General features: G+C 37.4%; 1 protein-coding gene across 2 annotated transcripts in view; it reads left to right on the top strand.

Annotated features, from left to right (window-relative positions):
* The window catches only part of stau2 (staufen double-stranded RNA binding protein 2), a 125,380-nt gene that overhangs the window by 79,147 nt on the left and 33,458 nt on the right, over window positions 1-12,775 (top strand). For both annotated transcript variants that reach the window (XM_082184871.1, XM_082184872.1), the window contains exon 13: window positions 2,551-2,664. In XM_082184871.1, the coding sequence (XP_082040997.1) occupies window positions 2,551-2,664 (114 nt within the window). The remainder of the gene's footprint in view (window positions 1-2,550; window positions 2,665-12,775) is intronic.

Raw genomic sequence — 12,775 nt, forward strand, 5'->3', positions numbered from 1 at the left:
TGTTGTGCTCCATAATGGTGATATAAAATATGTAAAGAAATATCTATATTAGCCCTCCGAAATGGATAATATAATATAATATAATATAATATAATATAATATAATATAATATAATATAATATAATAGTGTATATACTTTGAACTTTGGAGAGCAAAATATAAAGTAGTTAAATTATATATATATATATATATATATAACTACTTTATATTTTGCTCTCCAAAGTTTTGGTAATTTATACAAATATTTTAAATATATATTTAAAGATCTATATTCTTATATTAAACAATTTATAGTGTTACTATATTGTATTATATTACTATGGTTATAATTAGGATTATAATTTTATAAAATAGTGTTGTTTATTGATTTAAACATTTTAATCAAATCAGTTACTAATTATGTGATGGTTAATTAATCAACCAAGTTACAATGTTGTGCATTTAACATTATTTTCTGAGAAACATGATTCGAAAATCTTAAAGGGATAGTTCACTTTGAAATGAATTTTTGGTATGTTTTAGCTTACCTCAAGGGCATCCAAGATGTAGGTGTCTTTTTTTCCGCAGTAGTTTCAATTTTGATATTTTTAGGTCAAACCGTTCTTGTCTGTCAGTCATATAATGCAGGTCTATGGTCACTGTCTCAAAGAGCATGCACAGAGTCCAAATTAAAACAATTCCCCGTCGTCCAAATTAAACAATTCCCCATCGTAAGTACACATTGATGGCCTAAGACACGAAACGAGCGGTTTGTGTGAGAAAACGAACAGTATTTATATCGTTTTTACCTCTTATACACAGCCATGTCCGAGTGATCTGATCTGACGTGTACGCAGACTGGTGCATAGATATATACACACTAGATGTCGCCTGCACAGATATATCGGTAAAAACGATATAAATACTGTTCGTTTTCTCACACAAACCGCTCGTTTCGTGTCTTAGGCCATCAATGTGTACTTACGATGGGGAATTGTTTAATTTGGGCGACGGGGAATTGTTTTAATTTGGACTCTGTGCATGCTCTTTGAGACAGTGACCATAGACCTGCATTATATGACTGACAGACAAGAACGGTTTGACCTAAAAATATCAAAATTGAAACTACTGCGGAAAAAAAGACACCTACATCTTGGATGCCCTTTGAGGTAAGCTAAAACATACCAAAAATTCATTTCAAAGTGAACTATCCCTTTAATGATAAATTGCTGTTTTAAAATGACAGCCCTAATAAGATGAAGAGAACGATCTGTTCATGTAGAATACAACAGAAAAATTAACCAACTCAGTGTGGCCAATCGTTTCTTCTCTTCAGCAGACACGAGATGTTTGTATATGTCAGGAGTTCCTGTTTCCTGGAGCTGTGAACGCCAATCACACATTGTGCTTCTTGCAAACCGTGTTGTTAACATTGTCTTTAAAACACACTTCACAGCGGAATGCCCCGTGGATCTGGCCCATCAAACCACTTGAAGACTAAACATAAACACACGTTCATGGAGTGAGAGATTCCTTCAGTCTGCAATTGCAGCCATTGATCTGTTTTTCTTCTCCTGAGGATTCTCAGTTTTATGCATTGACCTTGTATTCAGTAGTATATAGTGGGCGCTTTTTAAATATATGGCTACATGACAGCAACTCTCCCCTACTTGTATCTCTGTTCTCTGTTAAAAACCAACTAGCCTGATCATCTTTTGGACTTTGCAACTGTCAACTGTGTTTGTTTTTGTCTGTATCTATGCATCAGAGGAGATTTGCATGTGTATAATTTAAAATTAGATCACTTTAAACAGGACAGGATAGGACAGAGGAGCATCTTTCTGGTATTTTCTTTTTCTTTTCTTTAAATGTATGAGCATTAGTCCAATATATTTCTCATGCTAAGGAGCTCTCCAGAAGCAGTCAGTCACACATTGTATCCAGTCATCCAGACAGCCATATGCATTTTTCCCATAGAGCGACTGAAACTTTTCCAAAATCTGTACAATAAGACCATATATGAGTGCTTTTAATAAATAACCCAAAAACAAAACAGGCATTGAGACATCTACCAAATCCATTCTAAAAGTAATAACATGAAAAAGATATTTCTATTTTAGTTCAGTGTGTTCTGCATGTAAAAAAGTCTTTAAAATGGCCTGGATATGTATATAGGTCAGGCATAACATGATCAAAGTGGCCCAGTATAGTGTCCAAAATCCTTACACACACACACACAATCCTTTGGGTGTTGCTGAGTGGAGTTTGACATGCAGAGGTGTTCTCAGAAACCCCAAACGGGGCCAGAGCTCGGCTGTAAATCACCATATTGCTTGCCATCAGCGCACTTGAGAAAGCTAGATTGTGAACCATTCACAAGGATGAAGATTAAAATCTAAAACCACTGCGGTTATGGAGTAAAACTGAGCACAAACCACCAGCCAAGTCTGAGGATCCAGTTCATACTTTTCCCACAAAAGGTTTTCCAAGGTCAGAACCGCAGTGCAGAACATGCTGTAAATTGCATCATGTAATATTTAATACTCCCCTGCCTTCTCTTGTGTCATGCAGGTGCAATACTCAGATCGGCAAACTGACAAAGAGTTCATGACCTACCTGACCCTCTCACCTGTGCAGATGACTTTCCACGGCATTGGGAGCTCTATTCCAGCTAGCCATGACCAGGTAATATAACTGCAATGTGTGTCTGTCTGTCTGTTGTTTAATTGTTTGTTCTAAAAATGGTCACACTTTAGATTAAGGTCCAATTCTCTCTATTAACTAACTATTACTATGACTTTTGTCTCAAACCCCTAATTACTGCTTATTAATAGCTAGTAAGGAAGTTAAGTTTAGGTATTGGGTAGGATTTGGGGATGTAGAATATGTACATGCAGAATAAGGCATTAATATGTGCTTTATAAGTACTAATAAACAGCAAAAAATATTGTAATATGCATGCTAATAAGCAACTAGTTAATAGTGAGAATTGGAGCATACACTAAAGTGTTAATGGAAAAAGCAACAAATGCCCAAAGCTGGGTTTCTTTTCATTAGTTGGTACAGTACAGCCTCCTTTAGTGTATTAAGCAGTAAACAGAAAGCACTCTTGCATAGGTCTTATTTTTTGCAGGGCTGATAAAAAAACAAAAGGTATCAGCTACAAAACTGAAAAGCATCTCGTGTTATAAAAGTACAAAATAAATAGAATAATGAAAAATAAAACTTGCGCGTTAGTAGTGTTACAATTTGCTCCACTTAAACTATATTTAAACATACAAAGCTTAAGCCCAACCCTCCTATACTTAATTTTCCACATTCCACTGTTTCATGCACATCCTTTCAAAGTATACTCCTTTGTCCATGAGCACAGAAAGACGTCCAGCATTCGGCGTCCAGTGGACTTTGTTTTCAAGCGCTCAAGTTATTCGCATTTCTTGTTTGGCGGTTGGCAAATGGCGTTGTATTGCCGTGCGCGCCCCTTCTGGATTGGAGTGTGGATGTCCTCTGACTGACTGTATTCGCCGACTGACTGACTTCATCTGATTGACTGACTGACACAGACCACTAAAAAAAGTTAACACTAATCACCTTAAAGTCTCCGTGAACCAGAAGTTGCAACTGACTTTACTTCTGTGCTGTTAAACAGAATTTTGAATAGAGGGCAGGGTTTTATTTTAGCTCACCTCCTCTCTATCCCTCGCTCATAGCAGACTGGCGGTTGGAGGGGAGTGGTTTAGGATACTCTACACACGCCATTAAACTGACATCATTAGAGATGGAACGCCATTCCAGAGCAGAAGCAAAGTTTCAGTTTTTGATTAAAGATTAGGTTCACCACAAGACTAGTAATGTGCGCTAACTAATTAAATAGGGTCAATTTAGATTTCATGACGACTTTAACACCATTTGGAGGAAAGTCGTAAAACAAATTGCGAAAACATGTTCTGAAAAACTTCAGCAGCATTTTGTTTGTAGATGCCACTGATATTTTAGGTCTGATATACAGTGACATTGAGACATGGTCCGTGTGACCTAAATTAATGTTAAATGAGTTTCAGATACAGAGGATTTTAGAGAAATGATTTATTGAACAGGCTGGTTTTCCCACCGTTTTTCTAGCCAGTTGACCGTATTCCATGCCGATTCATTGATTGCGTTGGAATACAAAATGAATTAAATTAAAACTAATATTGGGAAAATGGCAAACCGATTGTTTCATCACGGAGTGTGCTGTCAGTAAGAGGTGTTCATTATGAAGATTCATTGGGGAGAACATGTTGTGCACAGATATTTTATTGCATTGTTTGTTTGCAGAGTTTCCTTGGATATATCCTACTATACGCAGGCTGTTACTTACCAGCGCAATCTCACTCTTCAAGATTTTATCAACGCCAACATTCAGGCAATCAGAACACGCACAGCCATTATTCCCATTGTTAATGATAATTGTGATTTAGTGACAGACCAGACCGCATTTGATTAGGTTTTCTTATTTCATTTTTCTTGCTGTAATTATGAAACAAAAAGAGCCCTAGGATCTGGACTGGCTAGTATTCATGAGGTGGCTTATTGTGTAGTGTCATCCATGCAGAAAAGCAGTTGCTTACATTATCTAATCTAAACATAGGACACTCTTTTGTTCTGCCCTTCAAAGCTCCACTCTCTAATAAAGCCTGTTCTATAACCAGTAATAGGGATTTCTGTTGTGGGGACACAGCCGCCAGAGCAAAATGAAGGCAATATAGGCCATGGACTTGTTGTTGCCAAAAGCACTGGTGCATGACCGACTGTTAGGGAGTCTTTCTTTTCCAGATTCCTTAGTACAGTGGCGTCCAGCCACAAAAGGAGTCAGAACAATGAACCCAGGGTGGTTCTGGATTGTGACACTTTTTGGCCCAAGTTGCTCCACTGCCCCACAGTTTGCAGTCATTGCTTCTAATGATAATCCACTTCAGATAGAATAAGAACAGAGCTCTTTAATTGTCACTGTGTAGTATGTGGTAGAGTGGGACTAGTTTTAACACTTTTTTACTGCATTGAATATTTCCCAGGGGGGTTTTTTGTTGAAAGATTTCTGTATAGGAAACAAATGGTGACTTTTTGTGACAACATGCCCCAATGGCGGGAGGTGTTGTCACACTTGGGGGAATTTGTAATGTTCAAAGTACTAAACTGGCAAAACATAGTAATTTTGTCTAAATGGACTTCCGACCGAAATTACAAAGGACTTACACACTGATCTTTGTTTGTAACAGACGAGTTGGTCTCAACTATGCTGAGATTTTGAAAATGCGTATCAAATCAATCAAAAACCAGTTTAAAGACTTTGAAGTCTTCTTTTTCATTTCATTTACTGGAATAGTTATGCTTTTCTACCATAGTTCAGCATTGGTTCGCCGAACTTTTCCCTACAAATAATATAAATGTATACAAATGTCTAAAATATAATTTGTGTACTTATGGAAAATGTATATCTATACTACTACTACTTAATAATAATAATCATGTATAATATATTTTATACACACACTTGTGTATACTATATTATATATATATATATATATATATATATATATATACACACACACACACACACACAAACTTTTAGTTAGATGCGCTTAATCGCGATTATTAATTTAACAGCACTAATTATATTATAATATAATAATAAATGTATAGAATTATAATATATAATTTAAATATAATTATGTATATTTGTATTTATATATGTATTGTAGAAAATGCCAATTGTAGAAAATGTATACTAAATAATAATAATAATAATAATAGTAATAATGTATTTTATTGCTATTTTTATTTATTATTATTATTATTATGTTTTTTAATAATTATATTACATTTTGTTTGGAGGACAATTCACAACAAAAGTTGTTCTGATTTTAGATGGGTTTTAAACTAGATATTTCTAACCAACATGCTAAATCACTGCTTGAGAAAACACATTTGTGTAATTTTGACTTTTAAACCTTAAAGCTACCGAGATGTGACAACTAGACCCGGTTAACCTTAAAATGTTTCAGGGAAAGTACAGTGCTGTCATTTATAACTTTAATATTAACAACTCAGAGTAGGTGGACATGCGTGATCAAGGTTGAGGAATCAACCTCACATGTATACGGATGGGGTTTGTGATGCATGTGGGCTGAGGCACGTGTGCTGGGAGTTGTTCAGATGGACTCTCTTATCTCACTAACTAGCCTACTGTAAGTAGCCAGTGGGAATGTCATGGGGTCCATTGATAACTCTTTCCTGGAGATTACAGTATAAGATTATCAGTGCACAAGAGAAGAGTCTGTCCGTGTGTAACATTTTATTAATCCATCATAATTGATTTGTCTTCTTGAGTTAGCTTCTTAAACCAGCCAAACTTTATTTCGTATCATATATATCACAGACAGAATTAGGATGTTGAACATTGAGTGGTTGAAATCTACGTGATGTTTCCCCATAGTCACTTTTTGACACTAACTCATTGGTGGAATTGACAGAGTCCTGCGGAGAAGCGTGTAGAGTTGCTCCTGCACTTTCCTGGCTCCTGCAGAGCCTGTCAGTTCACAGGGCCCAGGGCCCTGCTCTTTCTCAATGCCAAAGGAGGCCTCAAGCCCTTATAGCCTGACACCCCTCCTGCCCTGATCCTTGGCCATCCATGTGCATTCCTGGAGGGCCTGGGCGTCTTAGATATACAGCTGAGCGCCCCCGCCGACCCTGTGCCAGCCACGTAATGCCATCTGCCCAACATATGTTTGCATTCACTCGTCTGCCTTGAGCTCCGAACTCACTTGAGGCCAAAATACATACTAAGCTACACATCTCTCTTGGCTCTTAATGTCTTTTTCGAATGCGGTATGTAGGTTTTGATTTTCTGAATCGATTTTAATGTTGTCATTAGTGCGCTTGTGAAAATAGTACTTGAAAAGTTGCTCGAACTGGTCCAGCATGTTGATCCCAGAGTGTTTGATTCCCGGAACACCGTGTCCATTTTTGGCTTGTTAAGGCCTTTAAATTGTCCATGTTCTACAGAGCTGAAGTAACATAAGTGTCAGCCCACAGCGGCAACAAACATGTCAAAGCGGGGAGCTCACAGAGCCCCTGCACGAGGTGTTGCTTATACAACATGGAGGCCCTGAAATCGAATGTGACAGGGCGAATTTGGCTGCTGCTGCGTGTGCACGCTGTGCTCAGCTGGCTGCTCTTTTCCCAAGAGCCTTTGCATCCAGCCTTCAAGCTGAGTCCTGGGAATAGTGCAACCTCATACATCAGGGGAGATCCGAAGTTGGCAGATTCTGAAGCTTTAAAATGAAGACCAAGGGCTGACTGTCAGAGACCAGAAGTTCTTGAGTATCTATCTATCTATACAAAATATCAAACAAAGTAACATTTATTTCAAAGAAATTTAGACAAAACGCACTCTGACAAAGGGTTATAAAACAAAAAATTGCCTGAACAACCTAAAATTTAGAGCAAGAGCACTAGAGTTGGTTTAGATAAAAATCTCCCAAAATGACATTTTTGTCATCATTTACATACTCTTTTTTTGTCCATACAATGACAGTCAGTGGTGTCCAAAACATTAATTGGACCTCATTCATTTTTATTGTATAGACAAATACACATTTTCAAAATATCTTCTTTTGTGTTGCACAGAATTTTTCAAGTTTTCATTTTTGAGTGAACTATCCATTTAAAGCTTCAGCCAGTTTGTTTGAGTTCAGTCTGCGGGGAAGCATAAAAACCATGAAAAGTTCTTAAAGGCTAGTTGTTGTTGCTTTCCCCCCCACATAACTGGAAAGACTTTGAGACCACTTCTCCTGGCATCTTCACTTCCTAACAGAACTGAGACATTGTTCTCGAGCAATTAATTGTAGCCCTTGGATCTTGTATCTTTCATTATGTGCTTGTTTGTTTGCAACAGAAAACTCGTTCATGGTGAGAACGCTTTCCTCTTGTTGGAAAACGGCTCTTTCATTATGTCAGGCGAGGAGAAAGTGATTGTGCGACAATTCGGACACCTGTTGAGAGGATGGGCAGCTATTGACAGGCCTGATTCATGGGCGAGAGGCTGCTGTGTATATCTTCAGAAGATCTCCCGCCGGGTGCTGGGCCGTTTGAAGTCTTCTCCGGCCCAGGGCTGGAGACGTTAGTACAGCAGGCCGCCTCTGTCAGGGGTCTCGGCATGTTACTCAACTCGGCAGCTGTTCTCGTCTTCTCCCTTTGACACGGACTAAGCCTTGCATAATGTCTGTGTCTCCTACAACCGCACCTGTAGGAAATCCGTTTACGTAAAAACACAACCAAAAGGGCCTTACCTAATCTTCATTGTTTGGAGGAGGATTATTTTTCGAAGAGGATTATTTTTTTCCACCAAGCAAAAACCTGTTAAATGAATGGCATGATGAGAGAAGTTCATTATAGGTTTGAAAAATTATTTACAAAATATAGTGGTAAAATAGTATGATCTTTGGGTATGTTAAAAATGGGATCAACCCGTTCAATATTATAAAGGCTTTGGGCAAATTAAGCAAAATTCGATTCTAAATTATAACAGACATGGTTTGGGAAGGGTTATCCCATTCTAATATGGAAGTATTGTGGAATTTTGACCCAGCTATTGCGCTACACTACAACAAATTAATAATATTTTTATCTTTAAGATTTCTTTAGCACAAATCAACTGAAGCTTGAGCTTCTAAAATTATACACTACCATTCAAATGTTTGTGGTCAGAAGGATGTTTTATTGTTTTAAGGGTGTTTTAATTGATCAGAAATACGGTAAAACAGTAATATTGTACAATATTATTAATATTTTTTAAAACTGCTTTCTATTTTCATATAGTTTAAAATGTAATTTATTCCTGCAATGGCACAATCGTCATTACTCCAGTCTTCAGTGTCACATGATCCTTCAGAAATCATTCTAATATGATGATTTTGTGCTTAAGAAATATTTTGTGCTTATGAAAACAGGTGTGCTGCTTAATATTTTGTGGAAACCATGAAACATTTATGTTTTCAGGGTTCTTTGATGAATCAAAAACAATTTTTTAATAGAAATATTTTGTAACATTATAAATGTCTTTACTGTATATTTTTATCAATGTAATGCATCCATGCTGAATACAATAATTAATTTAAAAAATCTAACCTTTGAATGGTAGTTTAAACACTAAAAAGAGCTAACTATCCCATAAATGTTAATGATAAGAATAACAGTGCATACATATAATACAATATATGTGAATACATACAATAAAAGTGCATACATGTCTAATAATAAGAGCTTTTCTGCCTATTTATGCAGATATTTTTAAATGGGCATCTACATATGTACACACACACAAAAAGTTCTTAAAGTTGGTATTGTGTTGGAGCCTTTGTCATGTGGTTTCCCCCAGAACGTTTCCTGCAGTTTCTTGCCTAATAGAAGCAGCTGGATTTTCACTGACCTTAGACTGGTCACACTGAAAGACTTGTGTGTGGAATCACATGAGGTTGTTATATTGGGACGGGTGCATTTTTTAGATAAATGACTCAATTATTATAGGTTAATCCACTGAGTAGTGAATCAAATAGGACCTCAATGGGTTTCTCCACTTTTATTATAGTCAATCCCTCCTTTTAATGAAGATTCAGTCTCCCTTTGGCTTGTTTAAGATTTTTAGGGTCATTAAACGTTGCTCATTCATCTCTTCTGCTTTTGGACTTTCGTCATAAGTCGTCCGGGTCGAATGTCAGCTCTTATCATCACTGCTTGCAACGTGTCGGGGTGAAAACGAATAATGATAACGTGAGGTCGCGGTTTAGTGATACCAGTCCCTTTTCTCTCTACATCCCCCAAAGCCCACCATCCTAGAGGCGACTTTTCCCCTTTTTTGCAGCCCCTGCTTTCAGCAGGAGGTAGCGGGTTGATCAGCACCCATTTGTCAAGCGGTCCCACACTGCGGCGAGACCCCATTAGCCTGTCTTTGAACGTCGCTGTCTCAAACCGTCCCACCGAGACCCCCCTGACGGCCCGTCGCACCAGCAGCCGCGGGCTTTGGTGAGAAAACAAAGCCCTTCCATTGCACCATCACTCACCCTTGCGTGTCTGTCATCTGTTTTTCTTAGGAAACGACTTTCAAAGTTGGGCGTATTAGAATGCGGGGGACCTCAAACGAAGCGTCAAGAGATGATAGGGCGAAGGGGAGGGAAACGTCTTTTCTTTTCCCCTCACTGACCCCCCCTCAAATGCCCATCCCTCAACAAGCTTTGAATCGGCCTGCCAGAGGATACGATTGTCGGGCCACTAATCTAAACATGAACTTGCACATTAAGGGCAACTTGTTGATACCTAAAGAGGCCTCTCCAAACACAAAGGGTTTGATAATAGGGCATTAAGCACCTTGACGGACTCTTAAGTGCCAGACTCATTGGAGTTAACTACGGTGCCAGAGTCGTGCTTCCCACTCGATTTTTCAAAGCCACAATATTTTAATCACTCTGAGATTTCTTTCGCACACAAGTTTGCTCTGGTGTTGAGTTGTGCAATGAGTATAATTAAGTTGGTTTGGCTCTGATTCACCAAGACGAAATGACCATATTTGTGTCATGTTTTACAACTATTAGCATTTAAATAGGGTTCATTTTAAACATTTATGCAGCCTTGATTCCAAGCGATCTCACGCACCAAATACTGAAGGGCTCCTTTAGATTTTTTTTTTTACAGTTTTTATTGAATTAACCCATTTTATCTAATCTGTTTGTTGAGTTAGCCTATAAAAAAAATCTGTTCGTCATACCCATAGACCAAAGTTGTGAGGAATGTTTGTTGACTTGAGCTCGGTGGATTTTGTCAGCTCACGTCAAAACTGGTTTTCATTTTCCGTTTGTTAATCTTTGTTAAAAAGCTTTTGTTTATTCTTCAAGGAGCAAAACAAAACAAAGGCTTAGTTTCAGAGTGAGAACATATGCTTGCCTTATCTGCAAGTTCATTGCATTTGTGGGTGTTAGTGGTAAAATGATTATTTCAGACCACAACACCTCTATTGAGTTCTTCTGACACGAAGCTGCTGTTTTTTCGCACCCTGGCTAAGTGCTACATTCATTAGCACCTTGGTGCCAACAGAGCACAGTGTTTTGCCATTGGCCATTGATTAGTGTTATTTGGGGAGGTGTGTGTGAATTTATTGTTTGCCCAAACTGCAGAGTGGGCTGTGATTATCAGTTAATCGATTCATTCTGTTTGGTCCCTTTGAAATGAATAGACGAATGAATCCCCATGTATCTATGAATAATGCCCATGTGAGATTTAACCACAAAATTAAAAGGAAAAAAATAAGAGATGATATTTTGCAAGAAAATGAAGTGTACATTATTGAATATGTTTGCAATAATATCCAATATATGTTTGTATTAATATACAGTTGCGTTTGAAAGTTTGGGGCATTTGTTATGGCTTTGAAAGTCTCTTATGCTCACCAATGCTACATTTATATGGTCAAAATAACAGTAATGTTTTGAAATATTACAATATTTCTTTTTAAATAAGCAATTTATTCTTGTGATGGCAAATCTGAATTTTCAGCATCATTACTCTTCAGGGTCACATGATCCTTCAAAAATCATTCTTATATGCTGATTTGGTGATCAAGGAATATTTCTTATTATTATCAGTTTTGAAAACAGTTGTGCCGCTTAATATTTTTGTGGAAACCTAAACATTTGTTTTAGGATTCTTTGATAAATAGAACAGCTTATACAGTACTTATACAGTATTTGATGCAGAACTCTTTTGTAACTTTGTAAATGTCTTGACTGTCAGTTTTGATCAATTTAATGCATCCTTGCAGAATAAAAGTATTAATTTATTTAATTTATTACTGTAGTGTAAAGAAAATGTTAAACAATGTTAATTGTGAAATGTTTATACATACAGTATAATAGTATTTTCTGTACAGCCTTTGACACGTTTATTTGAAAATATATATATTTTATGAGCAAAAAAGAATATTGAGAAAACGATGCTCAATAGTGAATGTATGGATCAAGTGTGCTTAATTGCCACTAAAATACTGTTACAAAACAAAAAAATATATAACTTCAACCAGGACATGTTTTGTGACTTACACCCACACGTCTTTTGTACATATTTTTCCTTTATGAATCCTTTTCTCAGGGTTCCTTGTATAACCGCAGTAGTCATCGCTCTTCTCTATTCTCAAGGTGAACGGAAGGAGAGCTTTATTAAACCACATTTACAAGCGCATGGGAACGACTGGGTTTCACGCACAACCCGATCTACAGACCTGAAATAGTCTCTTGATTCCAGTTTTCTCGATCGCTGTCACAGCGGCACTGAAAGACTCAGTCAGGAGCAAACTAACACTGACATTTAGAGATTCCTTCCCTGAAACAAACCCTATCCTTTGTCTGCTTTCTTAGTTATGCTTTAGTGCAAAAACCAGGGATTGAGATCCTCCCTTAACTTGATATGTGACACGCGTCTTGCGGTTAAGAGCTGTTCTACATTAATCATCGCAGAGCGCTTCTCCTGAGAACAAACTTTCAGAGGGGAATTGTAAGGATATACTAGACAATGAAACTCATTGTTGCGTAATTAACCGCGAGTAGCAGGAAACACTATCCCGAGATGTGTTGATTTATTCATTTAAAAAAATATTTTTTGACAACCTGTTATTAAGGATGTCCTTGCCCAAATTATGGACTATTACTTTCGCTCAGTGTCTTAAGTGACAGTCTTGTTTAAAGCCTCAGCACAAGAGGATACGTTTGCT

The sequence above is a fragment of the Leuciscus leuciscus genome, assembly GCF_965113295.1.
Source record: "Leuciscus leuciscus genome assembly, chromosome: 11".
In the NCBI taxonomy this organism is placed as follows: domain Eukaryota; kingdom Metazoa; phylum Chordata; class Actinopteri; order Cypriniformes; family Leuciscidae; genus Leuciscus; species Leuciscus leuciscus.